Below are 21,750 nucleotides of genomic sequence, written 5' to 3'. Positions count from 1 at the left end.
ATATTAATGTAACAGAAAGATAAAACATTTCTTTGCGTTGGGAAATAATAGAAACCTTTACGGCTTTTTTTTTTTACGGTAAGAGATAGTTCTGGCTCAGAAAATGAGTTTGGTCGTGGGATGGTAACTAATTTTGTAAGAAACTATATAAGGAGAATCTAAAGGAGTTCACATGTAAGCAAAGATAAAGGAGTTCATGCGGGGGGAAAGCAAAGTGAAATATCACGCACTTCTTATGTTACGTTTCCAACAAAATCAGTAAGATGCAACGGTGTGTGCGTGCGTCTTATCCAGGGGAGACAAATAGTGACATAAAATAATATGAACTTTTTTAAAAAATAGCATTAATCTAAAACTATTGCACTTAAATTTTCTAAATCCCAAAACACAACTAACTTATAAATATTACCAACCTATATTGATCTTATATATATTATATATATATATATATATTAAAACTGAAGATCCATCAAGCCAATTTTCACTTTACAAATATAACAACATATGCTAACTGGTAATGTCAATGATTTGTGTAAAAATTTTGGTAGTAAATCAATGATTTGTGTAAATTTTTGTATAAATAATTAAAAAAATGTCTAAGAAGAGATTAAGCATCTAGACACCCACAAGATCTAGAACAATGAATGGCTCACTAGTCCAGTCATTTAGTCATCCTTACCTTATAAAAAGTAAAAAAAACTGCGCTCATGAGAGAGATTGAGAGGAGAGAGCAAACAAGAAATGGCATGAGTAGGATGATAATCCACGTGTCATTATCTTATTGCATGAAAAGTATACGTGTAGGCTCCTCACATAAAGTTTTCTCCCTCCTTCTCCCATGTCCCAATGCCTTTTCAAAGTTTTTTAATTGGCCCCTCCTCTTTTTAAAAAATAAAAACACACAATTTTCAAATAGTTTATTCCTAATTTGCTGTTTTTTTTTTTTCTTCTTCTCCTTCTTCTTCTTCTTCTTCTTCCTTCCCTTTCTTTTGTTGTCCAAATCTCTCAACATCTATTTGACGCTCTCTCCTTTGTTGATCCAACAACAAAAACCCTATTTCTCCTCTCCCACCCCCACACTTAAAAACCACCGTGTGTTTTTGTTTCCCGGTGAACCAGTTTTGATAGCTTCTACAGTCTTTTTTTTTCTTTCCCTTTTCCAGTGGTTGACAATTTGACTACTGCAATCTGAACGCAATAGGGAAGAGAACGGATCAAACACAAGCATCTCTCACCACGAATTCAGTTTTTTCTCTCTTTTATTATCTTCTTCTTGATCGTCGTCACCATTTGTGTTTCTTGTTCTCTGGATTCAATGACGGGTTTTGGCTGAACGAAGAAACCAAGCAAAGCCTAAGTTGCGATCATTTTCATTTTCCTGTTCGTTCGATCGATCTGTCAATTTTTTTTTTTTTAAACGAAATGCCTCACCGGACTACTTACTTCTTCCCGAGGCAGTTCCCCGATCGTGGATTCGATTCCTTTTCTCACGACAAGAAACCGTCGTCTAACGTTGGTGAGAGTTTTGGATTTGAAAGGGATCATAAATCATCTAATGGAGGAGTCATCGGCGACAAGGAGAAGGAGACGACAACTCTGTTCTCATCTAATCCTCTGCTTTCTAATAGCTCCGCCGTTTCAGATCTTTTCAGCAATGATCGCAAGTCGGAGAACAAGAAACAGCAGCAGCAACTAGCGGCTTTTTATGAGTGGTTGGCCGAGAAGAAGGCGAATTTATCTCGGTCTTCTTCCGCCGCTACTACTGGACGCGTCAAGCCTACGCGCCTCTCTATCTCTAGCGACGTCGATGAGGAGAGAGAGCTTTTGTTGGCGGCGGCGGCTGCTCCGCTTCCTGCTGCTTCTTCTCCTGATTCCGTCATTGTGGCGTCGTCTTCTTCCGCTCGAGCGATTAGCATGAATGAACGAAACATTGATCGGAGCTTTGATAGGGAGGTTTCGCTTCCTCGAATGTCTAGTGACAGCAGCTTCGCTGGAAGTTTCTTCTCCGGGACGACGCTGGACGGTAATTTCTCCAATTTCTCGAGTCCGACAGACGCGAGGGAAACGACGACAACCACGCGTGTCTCTGTGACCAAGGAGGAAGAAGAAGTTGAGGTTAGGGGAGAGGGTAAAGAGCAAAGCTTAGCGCAGAAGTCAAAAGAAGGATATTACTTGCAAGTCACGCTTGCTTTGAGGTTAACCTCTCAAGCTAACCTGGCCGCTGAGTTGGTTCATACAGAGAGCATTGAAACTGTCTCCTACCGTTTTTGGGTACGTATATGAACTTTTGTCTTGAATGATCTATGGGTAAGATTTAGGTTTGAGTTGTGATTTATTCTTTCAACATTTTGTATTTTTTCAGGTAAGCGGTTGTTTATCATACAGTGACAAAATATCAGATGGATTTTACAGCATATTAGGGATGGATCCGTATCTTTGGTTGATGTGTAACAATTCGGAGGAAGGAAAACGACTTCCATCTCTTTTGTTACTAAAGGAGACTGAGCCGACTGATACATCAATGGAAGTGGTTTTGATTGACAGACGTGAGGACTCGCGTCTTAAAGAACTGGAGGACAAGGCACGTGAGCTGTATTGTTCTTCTGACAACATGTTACTGCTCGTGGAGAAACTTGGTAGACTTGTTGCTGTTTATATGGGGTACACTACTTTCTCTTCTTTTTCTTCATAGTTGTGCATATATACGATAAGATTTGTGTGCTGAGGTTTTAGAGATTTTTAGGGGAAATTTTCAGATGGAGGATGGTGATCTACAGAAACGATGGAAACTAGTTAGCAATAGACTCAAGGAGTATCGGAAGTGTATCATTCTTCCTATAGGTAGTCTAACGATGGGCCTTTGCCGGCATCGTGCCATTTTATTTAAGGTGAGCCATGAACGTACATATTAGAAAGCTAGACTGGTTTAAACATTTAAAAAACTTCTGCCGTATTGCATCTTGACTTGTGAATCATGAATATGCAGAAATTGGCTGATTACATAGGCTTACCATGCCGGATAGCTCGAGGCTGCAGGTACTGTAAAGAGGGCCACCAATCGTCTTGCCTTGTCAAGATTGACGATGACAGGAAGCTTCCAAGGTTTGATAGCTTTATAAGCCTCCCCCATTGGCTTTTTTTTGTTTCCGTCTCTTTCTACTTAACTACATAAGTAGACTTCAGGCTGTTAGCAAAACTAGATTTAATTCCTACACTTGTGGACTTTCAGGGAGTGGTATTTAGGAAGTTTCTACCTGCTTTCTATTTAAACCCCTTATTGATTCTTTATGTTTTACTAACAGATGGGTCTCTCCTCTCCAGGGGTCTACTTGTGTATGTCCTTGATTCTGTGCTAGCTCTAGAGTGGCATTGAATATATATTTTTTTTGAGCGTATGTTCTACATTTTGAGTATATACTTGATATCATTTCTCAACAGGGAATATGTAGTTGACCTTATCGGGGAACCAGGAAATGTTCATGATCCGGATTCCTCTATCAACGGTGGAACACAGTGTCAGATTCCTTCACCTCTTCGAATGAGTCATCTTACAGAATATTCCAGGACTTGCGTGCATACTACATCTCCTTGTAAGACTGTAGAGTCAAAGGCTTCACGCGATCTTTCTGAAAATATCCAACGTTCAGGTAGGCTGCAGTTAGCAGAACATGCAATACCATTATAATTCAAAATTGTCTGTTTATAATTGAGGTAAAGATGGAAGAAGATTGTGATAACAGTTGTGCTAATTGAAATCTTCTTGTAGGGAGTCAAGGCCATGTACACAAAGAAATTGAGTTGCCTGACATTGCAGCTACTATATGTTGTGCTCATGTTGATCAAACTTGCTTCACAAAAACATCATCAGTGGTTTTGTCAGAATCAGTTCTTCGAGCTCTACCACTTGATATACCAAACCTTATTGAAGAAAAGATTGCCCAACAAGAAATCTTCAAAGAAGAAACCATTTTATCAGAAGATCCAGTTCAAAAAACTCCTGTCAAGCAGCCAAATGGAGACTTATCAGTTGAATCAGAGATAACAGAACCTGACACTCGAAAAGATAAAAAAGGCAGGTTACCTGTTGATGCCATCTCACCGTACTTGACTATTGAGCCTTCTTTGGCATCAGATTGGTTGGAGGTCTCATGGAATGAACTGCATATCAAAGAGCGTGTGGGTGCTGGTATGTCCTTCTTCTATGATTTTTGAGAGTACAAAATATATTCTGATGTAGCACCTTAATAGCAAAAACTCTCTACGNGGAGCTTTGATAGGGAGGTTTCGCTTCCTCGAATGTCTAGTGACAGCAGCTTCGCTGGAAGTTTCTTCTCCGGGACGACGCTGGACGGTAATTTCTCCAATTTCTCGAGTCCGACAGACGCGAGGGAAACGACGACAACCACGCGTGTCTCTGTGACCAAGGAGGAAGAAGAAGTTGAGGTTAGGGGAGAGGGTAAAGAGCAAAGCTTAGCGCAGAAGTCAAAAGAAGGATATTACTTGCAAGTCACGCTTGCTTTGAGGTTAACCTCTCAAGCTAACCTGGCCGCTGAGTTGGTTCATACAGAGAGCATTGAAACTGTCTCCTACCGTTTTTGGGTACGTATATGAACTTTTGTCTTGAATGATCTATGGGTAAGATTTAGGTTTGAGTTGTGATTTATTCTTTCAACATTTTGTATTTTTTCAGGTAAGCGGTTGTTTATCATACAGTGACAAAATATCAGATGGATTTTACAGCATATTAGGGATGGATCCGTATCTTTGGTTGATGTGTAACAATTCGGAGGAAGGAAAACGACTTCCATCTCTTTTGTTACTAAAGGAGACTGAGCCGACTGATACATCAATGGAAGTGGTTTTGATTGACAGACGTGAGGACTCGCGTCTTAAAGAACTGGAGGACAAGGCACGTGAGCTGTATTGTTCTTCTGACAACATGTTACTGCTCGTGGAGAAACTTGGTAGACTTGTTGCTGTTTATATGGGGTACACTACTTTCTCTTCTTTTTCTTCATAGTTGTGCATATATACGATAAGATTTGTGTGCTGAGGTTTTAGAGATTTTTAGGGGAAATTTTCAGATGGAGGAAGGTGATCTACAGAAACGATGGAAACTAGTTAGCAATAGACTCAAGGAGTATCGGAAGTGTATCATTCTTCCTATAGGTAGTCTAACGATGGGCCTTTGCCGGCATCGTGCCATTTTATTTAAGGTGAGCCATGAACGTACATATTAGAAAGCTAGACTGGTTTAAACATTTAAAAAACTTCTGCCGTATTGCATCTTGACTTGTGAATCATGAATATGCAGAAATTGGCTGATTACATAGGCTTACCATGCCGGATAGCTCGAGGCTGCAGGTACTGTAAAGAGGGCCACCAATCGTCTTGCCTTGTCAAGATTGACGATGACAGGAAGCTTCCAAGGTTTGATAGCTTTATAAGCCTCCCCCATTGGCTTTTTTTTGTTTCCGTCTCTTTCTACTTAACTACATAAGTAGACTTCAGGCTGTTAGCAAAACTAGATTTAATTCCTACACTTGTGGACTTTCAGGGAGTGGTATTTAGGAAGTTTCTACCTGCTTTCTATTTAAACCCCTTATTGATTCTTTATGTTTTACTAACAGATGGGTCTCTCCTCTCCAGGGGTCTACTTGTGTATGTCCTTGATTCTGTGCTAGCTCTAGAGTGGCATTGAATATATATTTTTTTTGAGCGTATGTTCTATGTTTTGAGTATATACTTGATATCATTTCTCAACAGGGAATATGTAGTTGACCTTATCGGGGAACCAGGAAATGTTCATGATCCGGATTCCTCTATCAACGGTGGAACACAGTGTCAGATTCCTTCACCTCTTCGAATGAGTCATCTTACAGAATATTCCAGGACTTGCGTGCATACTACATCTCCTTGTAAGACTGTAGAGTCAAAGGCTTCACGCGATCTTTCTGAAAATATCCAACGTTCAGGTAGGCTGCAGTTAGCAGAACATGCAATACCATTATAATTCAAAATTGTCTGTTTATAATTGAGGTAAAGATGGAAGAAGATTGTGATAACAGTTGTGCTAATTGAAATCTTCTTGTAGGGAGTCAAGGCCATGTACACAAAGAAATTGAGTTGCCTGACATTGCAGCTACTATATGTTGTGCTCATGTTGATCAAACTTGCTTCACAAAAACATCATCAGTGGTTTTGTCAGAATCAGTTCTTCGAGCTCTACCACTTGATATACCAAACCTTATTGAAGAAAAGATTGCCCAACAAGAAATCTTCAAAGAAGAAACCATTTTATCAGAAGATCCAGTTCAAAAAACTCCTGTCAAGCAGCCAAATGGAGACTTATCAGTTGAATCAGAGATAACAGAACCTGACACTCGAAAAGATAAAAAAGGCAGGTTACCTGTTGATGCCATCTCACCGTACTTGACTATTGAGCCTTCTTTGGCATCAGATTGGTTGGAGGTCTCATGGAATGAACTGCATATCAAAGAGCGTGTGGGTGCTGGTATGTCCTTCTTCTATGATTTTTGAGAGTACAAAATATATTCTGATGTAGCACCTTAATAGCAAAAACTCTCTACGTTTTTTCAGGATCATTTGGAACTGTCCATCGTGCTGAGTGGCATGGATCAGTAGGTTTCAAATTTAAAAAATTTCATCATTTATTTAATGTGTTTTCTCCTTGGAGTAGCTCCCACTCTGATATATTTTTCAGCACAAGATGTTGATTACGTTTTTGTTTATGGTGAAGGATGTGGCTGTCAAGATTTTGTCTATACAAGATTTCCATGATGAACAATTCAGAGAATTTCTCAGAGAGGTATGTATAAAGCAAGCAGATTAGTCTCTTCTGAAGAACTAACTCCATGAGATCACTTGAGACCTCTCTGATACTAACTCTGATCAATCCTGTGATTTTGATTGAAGGTTGCAATAATGAAACGTGTTCGTCACCCAAATGTTGTTCTCTTCATGGGTGCTGTGACAGAGCGACCTCGCTTGTCAATAATAACAGAATATTTACCAAGGTAATTCAACAGTATACTTTTTCTTTTTGGTTTGTTCAGGCCAAAGTCGTATAGTTGAACAGATTTATGATGTTTCATCTTAAACGTATGCATTACCTATTAGCTTATGTTTCTGTCTTACTTCTTGAAACAGGGGAAGTCTTTTTCGCCTCATCCATAGGCCAGCTTCTGGGGAGTTACTAGATCAGAGGAGGAGGCTACGTATGGCATTGGATGTGGTTTGTGATCTTTCAGTTTATGTTTATCTTATAATATGTTTTTTTTTGGTATGAAACTTGAAAAAATGTCTTTATTTGAACTAGGCCAAGGGACTCAACTACCTACACTGTCTTAATCCTCCAGTAGTGCATTGGGACCTGAAATCTCCAAATTTATTGGTTGATAAGAACTGGACAGTGAAGGTAATGATGTTAAACCAAAAAAGCTGGATTGATACAAACCCTCCCATCGTCTCTTTCTGTAACATATCAACCTTAATCTTTCCCCTGTCTCAGGTTTGCGATTTTGGGCTTTCAAGATTCAAGGCAAACACTTTCATACCATCAAAATCTGTTGCAGGAACAGTAAGCTCTCCTAAGATGTTAATTACTGTGGAATATGGAAAAATATGTTCTGACATGTGAAACTTATTCTCTTTCTCTGCTTTAACAGCCTGAGTGGATGGCTCCAGAGTTTCTTAGAGGGGAGCCGACAAATGAGAAATCAGATGTTTACAGTTTTGGAGTAGTCCTATGGGAGTTGATTACTTTGCAACAGCCTTGGAATGGACTCAGTCCTGCTCAGGTAACCAACATTCTCTACCCTCTCCAAAATAACATATCATTCTTCAGAATTGGTGTTCACACATGAGTAAACAACTTAGATACCTTTAGTGTTTGTTAGAGTTTAGTTATAGTATATCTTTTAAAATCTTGGTCTGGTGATCAGGTGGTTGGAGCAGTTGCATTCCAGAACAGGCGGCTTATAATTCCTCCCAATACCTCTCCAGTTTTGGTTTCTCTGATGGAAGCTTGCTGGTCAGATGAGCCGGCTCAGCGACCAGCCTTTGGTGGCATAGTAGACACACTAAAGAAGCTACTAAAGTCTCCGGTGCAGCTGATACAAATGGGCGGAGACAAAGGGGTAATTCCAGCTAAAACAGCTCCCATTCTATAGTTTAAATACTTAACTCTTCCAAAATACTAACATAAAAACTGTAGGTGCTTTGCGTTGATTAGCTCCTGAATTTGATTTTAAATTAGAAAAATCAATGAGACGAAGCCTTGCCTGGAAGAATGGAAGGCTAATTTTTTCTTTTGGTTTTTGTTTGTATAGTATAGTTTTTCATTGACTGGGACAAAGAATAAAATAAAATTATGAGATTTGGTTTCTTGCAGTTGGAGACCGTTGCATTGTTGTAAATTTGCAATCCATGCAGTATGTCATCAAAAAGCTGTTTAATTAAAAGTTGATTGGTCAAAAACAAAAGGAACAGAGAAAAGGTTCTTTACATGTCTAATATAGCTTGTGTTTGTTTAATATGTTTCAAAATGTTTCTATCGAATCAAAACCAAAATTTATCTGGGTAGATTCAGTCTGAGCAAAAGGATTTGGTAAATAAAAAGGTATAAATAAGATTGTTAACTGTTAAGAAACAAATCACAACAACAACCATCATCAAGAAAGAGAACCCCAATTGCTTTGGGGATTTGATGATCTACAAATACAAAAACTTGGCCCTATGATCTAATTCCCAGGTTTCTGGCCATTGAGCCATACAAGCTTTGGCACAACCTGGAGGACAAAAGAGTTGAATTCGTCCCCTGCAATTTCATTTCCTGCTATATCTAATTGTTTCAGATTCAAATCTCTTAACACGAAATACGCATCCCAGTATTTGGTGACCAATCCCGGATTCTGTCTTCTTACATCATCCTGACTCAAGTCTGAATTAGAGAGCGGTGAAGAACAAAGGTACCGTGTTGTGTCCACTGAGTGCTTGCCGATGTGGTTGTGGGAAACATCCAATACTTTCAGCTGCTTCACATGTCTTAGAGAGTCCAGCGCTGAAAAACTTCTGATCCGGTTATGACTCAGATTTAGGCAAGAGAGAAGTTGCATTGCCTCCAATCCTGCAAGACCCACATACACCATTTAATCACATCTATCACACAGATGCAACAGCTGGAATCAAGCAACTTTACCTTCGGTTGAATGAAGCTCATTATGACTAAGGTCTAACATTTGGACAAACAGCAATTTGTTGACAGAGGCTATCCGAGATAGTGATAACTTATTTAGCCGGAGACATACAAGATTGTTCATATCCCTATATCTAAAAAGGTATCTTGATAAGGATTCACTGCTTGAAGTCACCTGCATGAACATTGTCTTTATGAGTAGTAGGCGTGATGAAACAGAAATTTTATAAAAAATCTAGATTCAAATTGAGATGACAATGTAGGGAAAATCATAATTCTGATGGAATTTTTAAGAGCAGAAGCTCAAATTGAGATTCACTACGAAAAGGAAGACTAAATACCTTGTGGAGAAAAGCTACGCTGTGCTCATCCTTGTAGTAGTGGTGATGCGAAGAATCCAGTGCCATTAAATCGTTATACAGCTGGAGTATTTCTTCATAGTGAACACCCTTAACAGCAGCATCCGACATCATAGCTTCAGAAGCCATCAAAAGCCTCGCAAGAGTGAGCTTTCCGATTTTGCTATAAAAGGAATAAGAGAACAAAGTTAAAGACTACAATTTCTCATTCCCATCGAAACAATGAAGTATATAGGATATACCTATCAGCTAATAGACGGAAACATTCAATCTCAGAATCTATAGCTGCCTGACGCCATTTTAAATCAATCCCAGCGTTTAACTGACCCAAGGTGACAAGAGAGTTCAAATCCTTTGACTGCGCATCCCAAAGTTCAAAACCATCCGTCCATGAAACAATGCGCTCTTGAGAATCTTTGGCGGGATCATGAACATGCGCTGTAAAGACAAACTCATAAGGAGCGCTGAAATTAAATCCTCTGGAAGAAACAATTCCTGGAGAGTTCCCAAGCCTGACTTTCACTTTGTAATCCTTGCTTCCACAAGGTTGTGAACTAAAATTCAGACGAGCAACCCATACACAAGATACTTGAGAGCTTTTATTCGAAATTGGTTCCCAGACAAGGTTCTCGTTTCCTTTTAGTTCAGAATCAAGTGTAACAGTCAACGAGCTAACTCCACCAACAGCTTGGTCAAAGTAGAGAATCAGTGGAAACGAACCCGTCTCAGAACAAAAAGTAGTAAAGTTAGAAGGAGAGCCATTAAAGCACCCAGCTCCAGATAGAATGACACTGGAACCATGCGAAGGCCAAGAGGAAGTGAGAAGAGGAGACTCCACATTAACAGTTTGATCAAGTAGCCACAGATGGTAAAACCAACCACTTTGGTCATCTGGGTCCGTAAAAATAGCTTGATGTACAATTTCATATTCATCAGGAATCTTTTTCTCTGGCACAAATCCATCAGCCCTATTAGCTAGCAAACTTGAAAGAAGTACACTGCAGAATTTCAAACAACAAAAAAGATACATTGGTAATAGCGCCTTTGATACAGGCAGGTAAATATACTGATGTGATGAACACCTTGGCGGTGTAACAGTGTTTACTGAATCGAGAAGCTATAGTAACTAAGCCTTAGATTTTGTAAGTATCCCCATAAATATATAGCAATAGTATCAACCAAATTATAAACAAGCTAAGTAACCCAAAAATGAATGTTCCATCAGAGGAAGCTTCATATTGTTCATAAACAAATGCATCCTTCCAGGATGAACTCCGTTTTTGCACTATTAATTACTTTGGTTCGAGACATGTGACTATCAATCTAGTGCTTCGGTTTCTTAAAAAAAACAAAAATATTTATGAACATGTAAAAGTAGTGTTTCCATATAATTTACTACATAATAATGCGTACCTACGATTATGCCACGCAGAATAGTTGCTGAAATTGTTATTGATCATATCATCTGTATACTGCAACTCATCCTGTTCTGACCTGTTGGTTAGCTCTACAACAAACCTGAAAAGGAACAAACAACACATTAATATGCAAAGCTTTGATTGACATACACAATGCACCTCAAAAAGAGTGTTGAGATACCATAGTTTTCACCTGCGATAATTCCAAGCATGAAAATTTCTGGAATCCAGCTTCTGGAATTTATCCAAAAGTTTCAATTCATTCCCTGTGGAGGAATGCCCTTTACTCAAAACCCACTTCCGATGATGCCAAGCACCATAGGACTTGAAATTCTGCTTCAAAGCATTCTCTACCTGAATTAACAACAGAATACACAGCAATCACTACTGAGCAGCTACTTTCATGAAGAGAAAAAACTTGTTTCCTTTTTTTTTTTATACTAATTGGTAGGAAAAACTCACCACTCTGAGTTCTTCATCAAGAATGGGCTTGACCAAGCTTGGATCAGGCCCGATTCTGGAAAGGCTATCCTCCACGGCAAGCTTCCGATAATTCCATGCTGTGTACGCTTCAGGATTGATCTCTAGAAGCTTCGTGCTCAATTCAATAGCTTCCTTGGTATAACTAGAAACCAAAAAATTCCACAACATACATAATGATGATTAGTAGATTATGAACAAAGGATCCTGTAGAATCGTATTAAAATTCTAACAAAATAAAACCGATGAGATCGAAATGAAAAGAGAAGATTTGTACATTTTATCATGATGATAAGTCATAAACTGAGACTGAAGAGACCGAAGCTTAACCGCTTTAGCAGCGGAAGCTGCTTCCTCTTCTGGCTTAGAAGCTTTCCTTGGACGACCGTGCATTCTTCTTCTCCGTTGAAAGCGAGAGTTGGATTCAACTTCTCTGGTAAATCTGATCAGAAATTTAGAACACAAATTAGAAAGCTAAGACAAAAACACTAAATCGAAACAAATCTAAGTGTGATCGAAAAATCTAGAAAACAACAGAGATGAATGAACAAACGGAGAAGCGGATCACCTGAAACGAGCACGTTGCGGCGTCGATCGAGATACGAACAACTGAGAGAGACGAGACTTTTGTTCTCGTGCTTGCAAATTGCAATTGATAAATTTCCCGGTCTGGTCTTTTTATTTCAATAGTCGTAAACCAGTAAACCGACTTTAATTGAAAAATAAAATACAGTCGAACACGAACCGGATTTTGGAATTCTTCGTTTATGTATTGAAGGCTCTTTGTTTCATTCAGTTCAGGGTTTTCAATCCGACCTTGGACCTTTGGCGACGAGGAAGTGAAGATTTTTTTGGGGAAACAGTACCTTGTCAAGGTTCGTAATCACTCTAGATTCTATTTTCCCAATTTAGATTTCTGAGTAATTGAAGAATTTGGTGTTTTAGAGTCAGATTGTAGCTAGTCTTTTGGATCCGATGGGATTGATTTCTAAAATTTCCTTTGTGAATTAATTGTGATCGTTGTAGTTGGATTTGCATTGAGTAACAACAACACAATGGAAGATTCAGAGAAACGAAAACAAATGTTAAAAGCAATGAGAATGGAAGCTGCTGCACAGAACGATGATGATTCTATAGGTCTTGAAACCTCTGTGAACACAGGTCACTTATCTAACCCCTTGGCAGAGACATCTACTCACCAGCAGGAGTCTTTTGAAAAGCCAAGGTTTGATTATTACACAGACCCCATGTCTGCTTATTCTAGTTTCAACAGAAACAAGACCCCTAAGCAACAATACATCTCCTCTCCTCATCATCACCAAACCAGCTCCCCAGTTCCGCCGCAGTTTCCACCGTCTGTTCCAGGTTCTTTTTTTTTTCTCACACACTCACAATTGCTTTATACCATGTCAGTTTAACGTAGTTAGCATGTTAGTTGGTCCTTGGTGAGTATATAAGTAGAAGATGGAACATATTCAGGAACTAACTTGTGGTCTCTGGTTGTAAGGAAGCTTCTTGTGTTTGGGATAGTTAGGAGCTCTCTACATCAAATCATTAGGATTTTTTTGTTCATTGTTAGTGTTTAGTAATGTGTTCGTGATTGTCACTCTTCATCAGGAATAAGTTTCCGAACCTATTAATTTCAGCTACCTTACTTTATATATCCCTTTATGCTTCCCTTTCTAGGAATTGATAGTACTATGTTCACATCAGTTACAGAAAATTCATGTTCTGTTTCTGACAATGAGAAGTAATCTAGTACTAATCCTTGCATTGTTACTGTGAACAGGATCATTGGGGAGTGAGTATCAGGCGCATACCAATCATGGCGGTTTTCAAGCAGCTCATTATGATGGTCATAATCTGCATACCGGACCAAGAGGGATGGCGCATCTTTCACCCTCACACAGAGGTTCACCCGCCGCTTGGAATAATAACTATAGGCCTCCACCAGTTAACCATTTAGGTCCACCTCAATGGGTACCTCGTCCTTTACCATTCTCTCCAGAATATCCTGACATGGGGAATAATAGATTTGGTGGTCGAGGCAACTACAACAATACTGCTCCACAATATTCCCATTACGGACGGCAGAACTCTAACTGGGCTGGAAACACATATCCTAACTCAGGAAGAGGTAGAAGCCGAGGACGCGGTATGAACACAAGCTTTGGGAGAGATGGAGGAAGAAGACCCATGGAACTAGGGGCAGAACGATTTTACTCCAATTCCATGACTGAAGATCCATGGAAGTATCTTAAGCCAGTCTTATGGAAGAGTTGCTCAGATTCTTCTAGCAGCAACTCAACAACAAGTCAAGCCTGGCTTCCCAATTCTATTGCACCAAAAAAATCTGTGACCTCAGAAGCTTCCCACAAGGCTAGCAATAATCAACAGAGTCTTGCTGAGTACCTCGCTGCTTCTCTAGATGAGGCTACATGCGATGAGTCAAGCAATTGATCAGGACAATAGGCCTAGTGAAATACACCAAATACAAGCATCTGGAGTACGATCAGGATATCCAGAAAGATCACCGACGACTCTTTCGAGCTAGGTATTGTTCAATGACTAGTGTTCATTTTCTTAACGAGACACAACAGCGAATGATGATCATCTTGGAGAGTAGAATGGTTGGCATAGGGGTGTTCTACGCTAAAATATTTTGTGTTTTTTTTTTTTAATTCTTCAATATTGTAAAATCATTATCAGGAAAATTTGTTGCGTGAATGCGTTTGAAGTGTCCCACATTCGTATTCTTATCATTTTTGCTGCTGGAAACAATGCTACTATAGGAAACTGTATTTTGTTTTATTTGGATTCATGTAACTTGTTGAGTAAAACTAATAATAATAGTAGTATCTTGTGAAGAATTCTAGTTGGGTACAACCCGTACATGTGCGTTTGTTGCTTGAAGCCATATGACATGGTGAATGTAATAAAGAAGGGTCGTTGTTGGATGGATCTGACCACTCAACCCTGTCGTTGCTAGACACCCGAATCCCACCTACATTTAATGTTGCCGTCACCGAAACAGGTGTCCGGTCCCAACACAAAACTTTAGTATTTTATATAACACATCCCATTCAGGCACATGACACATATCAGCTCTCTATCTCAACAAAAAGAAATATGGAGGCAAGCCCAGTGACCGGTATCAGGCTCTCTTCGGTGGTGCCTGCTTCTGTGGTAGGCGAGAACAAGCCACGAGCGCTCACCCCCATGGACTTAGCCATGAAGCTCCACTACGTCCGTGCCGTCTACTTTTTGAAGGGTAAACGTGACTTTACCGTCTCCGACTTGAAGAGCACCATGTTTACCCTACTCCAATCTAATTATCACGTCTCTGGTCGGATCCGGATGCCTGAAAACGACAACGACCCTTCTGGTCTAGCCTTACCTTACATTCGCTGCAACGACAGTGGCATACGCATCGTCGAGGCCAACGTCGAAGAGTTCACGGTGGAGAAGTGGCTCGACTTGGAAGATCGTTCCATTGACCACCGGTTCCTTGTCTACGATCACGTTCTTGGTCCTGATCTTTTCTTCTCTCCACTCGTTTTCCTCCAGGTACACACACATACACACATTTTAGTTTTATGGATCAATAAAGTTCCCATGCAGGCGAATTACTTATGTTGTAAAGCAAATCTTTAGTAGTTACTATCAAACATTCATTTCAAATTCATTCCAAAAAATATACTATGTGGAAGAGGAAAAAAATATCTTTTTCACATGTGAATGAGTCTTTACAAATCAGGCAAGACTAAATTATTTATTTTTTTTACTTTGAATCTCGTATTTCAGATAACTCAATTTAAATGTGGGGGGTTCTCTATTGGGATGAGTTGGACCCATGTTCTAGGAGATGTGTTTTCAGCATCAACGTTCATGAAAACACTTGGACAGCTAATGTCGGGTCATGACCTACCCAAACTCGTTTACCCGAAAACCCCCGAAGTGACCGCTCATGACCATAATGGTGAAGCTATTTCCATAAAAAAGATAGAATCGGTTGGCAACTGTTGGTCACTTGCCAATAAATGCAAGATGGGGAGATACATTTTTAATTTGAGCCTCAACCAACTTGATCGTTTGATGGCCAAGTACACCACGCAAGACCAACCTCTCTCGGAGAGTGATATTCTCTATGCATTGATATGGAAGTCGCTACTGAATATCCGTGGCGAAACAGAAACAAATGTTATAACCATTTGCGACCGTAAAAGATCTACAACCTGTTGGAATGATGACTTGGTAATAAGTGTAGTGGAAAGAAAGGACGAAAGGATTGGGATATCCGAACTAGCTGCACTGATTGCGGGTGGGAAAAGAGAAGAAAACGGTGTGATCAAGCGGACGATAGAAGAAGATAGAGGGTCTTCAGATTTTATCACGTACGGTGCAAATTTAACGTTTGTGAATCTTGACATGTCAGATATGTACGAGTTTGAGATCAAAGGGGGGAAGCCGGATTTCGTAAACTACACGATTCATGGGGTTGGGGACAAAGGTGTTGTTTTGGTTTTCCCCAAGGAAAAGTCTGCAAGGATTGTGAGTGTGGTGATGCCTGATGAAGACCTTGCAAAACTCAAGGATGAGGTGGCTACTATGATTATGTAACTTTGTATTTTGTTCTTGTGGTGTGCAACTACTATACATTATTTACACTTTGTAATTCTTATGGCATATTCGATATTTCTTTTGACTCTTCTTGTATCGGTGATGACATTTATTATCCAAATTGTTGGGAACCCTAAATAAAATGTTATATACTTGGAAATGCTGATGAATAGTGGCCTTTATTGGTTTGCAATAAAAATTAATGTCCCTCTGAATTGATTTTTGATGCGATTGACAACTAGAAATTAAAAATCAACTAATGTGGGTCTAGGACTATTCAAATGATACCAAAATTATCTATAGATTTGGATGGGATTCACAACTAGAAAAAAAACAATTAATGTGGGTCTTGGACTAACTATTTAATGATACCAAAAATAGATTTTTTTTTTTTTTTGAAAGTAGGATGAAATCAATCTACATGCGTTGTTGGTTGTTAGTGGCCAGTTATGGAATGAAACTACACGGAGGAATTTATTATTGGAATATCCAACACGAAAAAGATGGGTTTGGTTGAGCTTGATGTAGTTTAAGATCAAGGCACTTCAGTGATTTCACGTTTGCCTAACACTCCATCGACTTATGGAAGATGGGTTATTACAACAATTTTGAGCTCCTGGGACCGACCTCCATGTCAAAAGAAAGATTCTGACTTAATTCCTCACATATCCACATGAGGGGATAAGCAAAGAAGACAAAACAACTCTATATATATAAAACGAGGGTTTGGTTGAAATCCGGAGTTCCATAACGGGAAGAGCATAATGTGGGACTATTAGCATATCAAAAACATATTCCTAAAGAATGTCATATCTTGGCAAGAGAAGAAGTGAAAATCCAAATCAAACTACGTTTATAAAGAGACCAAGAGTTTCTAACTTTCATCAGTCTACTATCAAGAGTTTTTTATGTTTGTGTTTTATATAATAAAATAAAAGACTATTGGTCTATTGTCATATAGTCTTTTTTGTCAACATTTTATCAGTAACATTTTGACCTTTTGCTTGTTTATTAGAATGATATTCATTGCCAAACTTATTTAGTATAATAGATAGAGGAAGAGGCTACCTTGAGATCTTTCTTGTTTGGTGTCTACTACATTCGGAAACTGGACATGACAGATTATAGAGCGAAAAGAGAGTCACTGACTCACTGGTTCATAATGATCTACCATGGACACTACAAAGCATGACTAAAATCTTTTCGGCTCCTCCAGATTTATTTAATAGTTTATACTTTTGTTCATACAAATACAACTTTGACAAACCATTCATGTTTTGACTATAATAAGCAAGAAAAGAAGGGAGATGGAAGAAAATAAACAAATAAATATCTAAATGGTAAAAAGAGTCTTCTTCCTTCGTACCAAGAAACCTTGAAAAGGCAGACAATTCCAATTAATCATATTATATCAAATCACCAGACATCTCTGAGGTATCTTCCTTCAGTTTGAAGTTTCTTAACTATAGCCTCTGCTTCTGACGAACTCACACCTTCCTGGAAATTTGTAAGAAAAAATCATTGGGTCAATCTTCCAAGGAAAAAAACCGAAATGAAATACTAAATTCCATCACAATGCTTCTTTATACCTGCTCTTGAACAATGGTATGTAGAGTTCGGTGCACATCCTTGGCCATGCCCTTAGCATCACCACATACATAAAGATATCCTTCGTCCTTTATTAAATTCCAAACTTGTGCTGCCTGAACACACAGATGAAATGCAAAAAGTAAGGAGATTATTTGACATTCTTTTCTCAAAGCATGATGCATCCCTCCATATAATTTACCTTCTCCGTTATCTTATGTTGAACATACTCCTTCTGCGCTCCCTCACGCGAGAATGCAACGATGAGCTCAGATATTACGCCTTGATCAACAAAATTCTTGAGTTCATCCTCGTATATAAAATCCTGCAACATAAATATATGCAGCAGCTCAGCATGATGACACTGCAAATGAAGAAGGTGCTTGTTAAAAGTCTCACCATCCGTCGATTTCTGCACCCAAAGAAGAGCAAAGATGAGCCTAGTTCTTCTCCATCTTCTTTTAGTGCCATCCTTTCCTGTAGAAACCCTCTAAAAGGTGCCAGGCCAGTCCCAGGTCCGACCATAACGATTGGAGTTGAAGGGTTGGTCGGTAACTTGAAATTAGATGATCGAATAAAGATTGGGGCTCCACTACATTCATGACTTTTCTCCGCAGGAACTGCATTCTGAGTTTTTGAAAACTATTAAAAAAAAAAATAACAGTGAAATGTTGGATAGTAAAAGAGAAGGTAAGAACTACCTTCATCCATGTCGAACACACCCCCTTGTGGATTCTACCAGTAGGAGTTGGACCATATACTAGTGCGGATGTAACATGAACTCTACTTGGCGCCAATCTGTATTGTAAAAAAAAAGTAAGAAAGATTTCGAATGACAGAGACACTCAAGGGTAGTTTTCCTTCTGCCACAACAGATATCTCAAAAATAATTAAATTACCTCGGCGAGGATGAGATGGAGTAGTAACGAGGTTGTAGACGAGGAGCTATTGCAGCAAAAAAGACACCTAGTGGGGCTTTTGCAGATGGAAAAGCAGCCATCACCTCTAACAGACTTCTGTGACTTGCAACAATCCATTGTGAATATTCATCCTACAATAGATAAACCGACTGTGTTAGCTCATGAGAACTTAAAATCAAGAGAAAACTCGATATTCCAGTCATTCAGAACCTTTCCATCAGGTGATGTCAGGTGTTTAAGTTTCTTGGCTTCACTTGGTTCAGTGGCATAGGCCGCCAAGGCAACTAACGCAGACTGAAACCAAAAAAAGAGAGTTTAATATTTGGGAATAAGCAAAGACCAAAGCAACCATGAAAAGCTATGTGAGGCTAATTACAAAATAAATAGATGTAAACCTTTCGAGGAGGGTTCAAAAGGTCAGCGTATCTTGCCAAACCTGCCCCAAGCGTGCATGGACCAGGGAAAGGAGGCGGCACTGCGCTTCCTAATGGGGAGCCATCTTCCTTATCAGCATGTATGGAAAATACTAAATCGAGAGAGTGGCCAAGCAATTTCCTAGCTTCTTCAACTATTTCAACATGATTTTCCGCATAAACACCTACATGGTCTCCTGTTTCATATCTGAAAGAAATGCAATAGTTTTTATACGCCGTTTTCTAATTGTGAAATTTTAACAGAACAATCAACTGTTGACTAAAACATCAAAAACAACATGTTAATATATAAGTACACACAGAAACGAATGGCAGAAACCAATATTGAAGATATTCAATGCAAAAGTTTTATTTTTTCACATGACCCAATGTGACTGGTATTTTAATCTCCGTAATCCTGGTAATAATACTCAATGGAATGCCATAGTCCTACTAACTCTAAACATACTGAATTTGTAGCAAAATCTCCCAGTTCACTCTATTAATCATATAAAACAAGGAGTCTATGTAAGCTGAGATAACTGGACTGCCTTGAATTTAATGCAAGGGTATAATGCAATAAAATATGTTAAGAGTTGGATGCTTACGTAATACCAGTCCCTGATATGTCGAACTCGAGATGGATGCAAGACCGATCAGATTCAGGTGTGTGAAGCTCCCTCTGCACAGCAACATCAACTCTGTTTGGAAAAAGAAACAATTTTTAGAACAACCGAAACTGTAAGCCTATTCCAGTATTTACTATTTATTACACCTTAACTATACCTTAAGGGATGATGAATGTCAATAGCAATATTTCCGTTGGCCACATTTGATCCCATTGGTGTCTCGGATGTCAAACTAGGATCATGAATCACCAGCCGGTATTCAGGTATAACAGCTGTATAGGGAGTTACCACAGTTGTATCATCCTCGTCCCTGAGGAGCTTGTCTAGTTCAGACCATAGCGATTCCTTCCTACAAACCACAAAAAGCATGGATAATACAGTATGGAGACCCTTAAAAACACTATTAACCAAGTCAACTTTGAAGACTGTAGAGTCCCTGTCTATAATAATACATTAAAAGACTAGAGAAAGTCTTTCATAGGAGCACACGTAAGACAGAGACTCAGAAACAAACCAGGCATTAAAATCATCCTCGATGCTCTGATCATCATCTCCTAAACCAACTTGAATAAGACGCTTTGCACCTGAATTGAATGATGATACCAGTTACGCTTTACCTCATGCACAAAAGAGACTAGGAAATGGGTATCCATGTAGCTAGACAGGAAAGAGAAAACATTCGGCACTATCTTAGGTAAAACATAGCACAAATATCTCCTACGCTCTTTATCCAATATCTAGCATTACCTAAGACTTAAAATATATGTAAACATACTCGTGTACCTTTCTTACAAAGCTCTTCATCAAGAACTATCCCAATCTGGTCCCAAACAAATTACCGTCAGATCAGGTCAGAAGAAAACCAATAAGCTAGACAGAAACATCTTCTCAAAACGGTACCTTATTAAAATGTTCATACTGGCGATTACCAAGAGCAAACACACCATATGTTAGTTGTCCAAGACTAATATCCCGTTCATTATCCTAAAAACATGAACACAGAGTATCTGAGGAAATCAAATCCAAGGAAAAACTAAACTTCGATTTAATTCATTGCATTGAGTTGAGGCTACAAACCTCCGTAAACCATTTGAAAAATCTAGCAGCATTGTCAGTAGGCTCTCCGTCTCCATAACTAAAATACATTATAAAATAAACGAATCCATCAAGCTCTTGGAGGTTAGATCGCAAAAAGAAATCAGAACCGGATTGGATAAATCTTACGTAGCAACACAGAAAAAGGCCAAAGTTTCCTTCTTCAATTTCTCTTCATATTGGTCATCATCAGCAGCATAGTCATCCTAATTCAATCCATAACCAGTAAAAGGAAAATTCAATATACAGTAGCTTAAGCAAGAGGGAGTGAATAGAATCATACTCCAAGTAGATCATACCAAGTCAATGACTCTGACAGCGGCATGTTCATATCTCGCTTTGATTTCTTCTGATAACGCCTTAGAAAAAAGAAAAAAAAAAAAAAGAAACTGATACTGAAATGACCCGACTCATAAAAGACCAATCTTTTGAATCACACAAAAATCATATAAGAAGATATCAAAATCACGACTTGAAAGGGTAGTCGCGAGTACCTTAGCAAATCCCTCAGCTGTTCCAGTCTGAGTACCGAAGAAGATAGAGACTCTAGTCTTGCCGGATCCCAAATCAGCATCGTCGTCGTCTTTAGCCATCAGAGACTTAGGGAGAACCATAGGCTTCAGCTCCCGGGTCTGATCCGCCGTCGTTTTCCTCCATAACAATACAACGAAGCCAGCTACAAGTGCCAAAGAGGTGGTTGCAATCACAAGGACGACGTCGTCGGACATCGAATCGGTACCAATAATTGACTTGAGCTGCTTGAACAAATCGGAAGCATACAAAGCAGAGGTCATCTTCTTCTTCTCGATTTGAAAAGCTTCCCCCGTCACTCACTCAATCTCTCTCTCTCTCTCTCTTTCTCCAGGGTTTGAGGATTCAGGGGGAGAGATCGAAGAGCAAGAGGAAGAGGAAGAGGAAGAAGGTTCAGAGACAAGAAGAAGCAAAGAGGGGCTTATTGTGTGTGTGTGTGTTTATCGGTGGTGGGGCGTTGAATCTGAGTGGGCTCCTTTCA

General features: G+C 39.2%; 5 protein-coding genes across 6 annotated transcripts; 3 read left to right on the top strand and 2 right to left on the bottom strand.

Moving 5' to 3' along the window:
• Positions 917–8,425, top strand: LOC104731006 (serine/threonine-protein kinase CTR1-like). Of its 2 annotated transcripts, XM_010450257.1 has the most exons (16): positions 917–1,953; positions 4,282–4,599; positions 4,691–4,989; positions 5,072–5,216; positions 5,315–5,430; positions 5,767–5,975; positions 6,095–6,514; positions 6,601–6,641; positions 6,761–6,829; positions 6,937–7,037; positions 7,171–7,255; positions 7,340–7,438; positions 7,532–7,600; positions 7,689–7,820; positions 7,965–8,159; positions 8,237–8,425. In XM_010450257.1, the coding sequence occupies exons 1-16, from the start codon at positions 1,423–1,425 to the stop codon at positions 8,252–8,254; spliced, it is 2,847 nt and encodes a 948-aa protein (XP_010448559.1). In that variant the 5' UTR covers positions 917–1,422; the 3' UTR covers positions 8,255–8,425. The 2 variants fall into 2 exon arrangements, with proteins under 2 accessions (XP_010448559.1, XP_019089668.1); XM_019234123.1 differs by having other exon boundaries at positions 7,965–8,425.
• LOC104731005 (geranylgeranyl transferase type-2 subunit alpha 1) lies at positions 8,614–12,118 on the bottom strand. The gene is made up of 9 exons (XM_010450255.1): positions 12,043–12,118; positions 11,752–11,916; positions 11,457–11,619; positions 11,188–11,348; positions 10,990–11,094; positions 9,819–10,574; positions 9,559–9,739; positions 9,221–9,392; positions 8,614–9,148 (listed from the first exon to the last, which is right to left on the bottom strand). The coding sequence occupies exons 2-9, from the start codon at positions 11,865–11,867 to the stop codon at positions 8,763–8,765; spliced, it is 2,040 nt and encodes a 679-aa protein (XP_010448557.1). The 5' UTR covers positions 11,868–11,916; positions 12,043–12,118; the 3' UTR covers positions 8,614–8,762.
• On the top strand, positions 12,241–14,221 carry LOC104731004. Its single transcript, XM_010450254.1, has 3 exons — positions 12,241–12,349; positions 12,501–12,839; positions 13,264–14,221. The coding sequence occupies exons 2-3, from the start codon at positions 12,530–12,532 to the stop codon at positions 13,932–13,934; spliced, it is 981 nt and encodes a 326-aa protein (XP_010448556.1). The 5' UTR covers positions 12,241–12,349; positions 12,501–12,529; the 3' UTR covers positions 13,935–14,221.
• On the top strand, positions 14,583–16,256 carry LOC104731003 (protein ECERIFERUM 1-like). Its single transcript, XM_010450253.2, has 2 exons — positions 14,583–15,041; positions 15,279–16,256. The coding sequence occupies exons 1-2, from the start codon at positions 14,604–14,606 to the stop codon at positions 16,092–16,094; spliced, it is 1,254 nt and encodes a 417-aa protein (XP_010448555.1). The 5' UTR covers positions 14,583–14,603; the 3' UTR covers positions 16,095–16,256.
• On the bottom strand, positions 17,284–21,696 carry LOC104731002 (NADPH--cytochrome P450 reductase 1). The gene is made up of 17 exons (XM_010450252.2): positions 21,233–21,696; positions 21,038–21,097; positions 20,868–20,944; positions 20,721–20,778; positions 20,544–20,627; positions 20,427–20,463; positions 20,158–20,227; positions 19,801–19,992; positions 19,623–19,715; positions 18,997–19,222; positions 18,812–18,895; positions 18,581–18,732; positions 18,383–18,479; positions 18,081–18,308; positions 17,884–18,006; positions 17,684–17,797; positions 17,284–17,591 (listed from the first exon to the last, which is right to left on the bottom strand). Exons 1-17 carry the CDS (start codon positions 21,530–21,532, stop codon positions 17,511–17,513), a joined length of 2,076 nt encoding a protein of 691 aa, XP_010448554.1. The 5' UTR covers positions 21,533–21,696; the 3' UTR covers positions 17,284–17,510.

This window comes from Camelina sativa, chromosome 12, assembly GCF_000633955.1.
Source record: "Camelina sativa cultivar DH55 chromosome 12, Cs, whole genome shotgun sequence".
NCBI lineage: Eukaryota > Viridiplantae > Streptophyta > Magnoliopsida > Brassicales > Brassicaceae > Camelina > Camelina sativa.
Note: the sequence above shows the minus strand (reverse complement) of the source record. Positions and strands in the feature narration are given on the sequence as shown.

Excerpts from the sequence above, each read along its gene's own strand:
- LOC104731006 (XM_019234123.1), top strand. The coding sequence starts at position 1,423 with ATGCCTCACCGGACTACTTACTTCTTCCCGAGGCAGTTCCCCGATCGT. Across the intron at positions 4,990-5,071 it reads CTTGTTGCTGTTTATATGGG|GGGAAATTTTCAGATGGAGG; the intron begins GTACACTACTTT and ends AGAGATTTTTAG. Across the intron at positions 5,217-5,314 it reads ATCGTGCCATTTTATTTAAG|AAATTGGCTGATTACATAGG; the intron begins GTGAGCCATGAA and ends ATGAATATGCAG.
- LOC104731005 (XM_010450255.1), bottom strand. The coding sequence starts at position 11,867 with ATGCACGGTCGTCCAAGGAAAGCTTCTAAGCCAGAAGAGGAAGCAGCT. Across the intron at positions 11,620-11,751 it reads ACTTATCATCATGATAAAAT|TTATACCAAGGAAGCTATTG; the intron begins GTACAAATCTTC and ends TTTGGTTTCTAG. Across the intron at positions 11,095-11,187 it reads CATGCTTGGAATTATCGCAG|GTTTGTTGTAGAGCTAACCA; the intron begins GTGAAAACTATG and ends GTTCCTTTTCAG.
- LOC104731004 (XM_010450254.1), top strand. The coding sequence starts at position 12,530 with ATGGAAGATTCAGAGAAACGAAAACAAATGTTAAAAGCAATGAGAATG. Across the intron at positions 12,840-13,263 it reads GTTTCCACCGTCTGTTCCAG|GATCATTGGGGAGTGAGTAT; the intron begins GTTCTTTTTTTT and ends TACTGTGAACAG.
- LOC104731003 (XM_010450253.2), top strand. The coding sequence starts at position 14,604 with ATGGAGGCAAGCCCAGTGACCGGTATCAGGCTCTCTTCGGTGGTGCCT. Across the intron at positions 15,042-15,278 it reads CTCCACTCGTTTTCCTCCAG|ATAACTCAATTTAAATGTGG; the intron begins GTACACACACAT and ends CTCGTATTTCAG.
- LOC104731002 (XM_010450252.2), bottom strand. The coding sequence starts at position 21,532 with ATGACCTCTGCTTTGTATGCTTCCGATTTGTTCAAGCAGCTCAAGTCA. Across the intron at positions 20,464-20,543 it reads AGTATGAACATTTTAATAAG|ATTGGGATAGTTCTTGATGA; the intron begins GTACCGTTTTGA and ends GTTTGGGACCAG. Across the intron at positions 18,480-18,580 it reads TCCATCTCATCCTCGCCGAG|ATTGGCGCCAAGTAGAGTTC; the intron begins GTAATTTAATTA and ends TTTACAATACAG.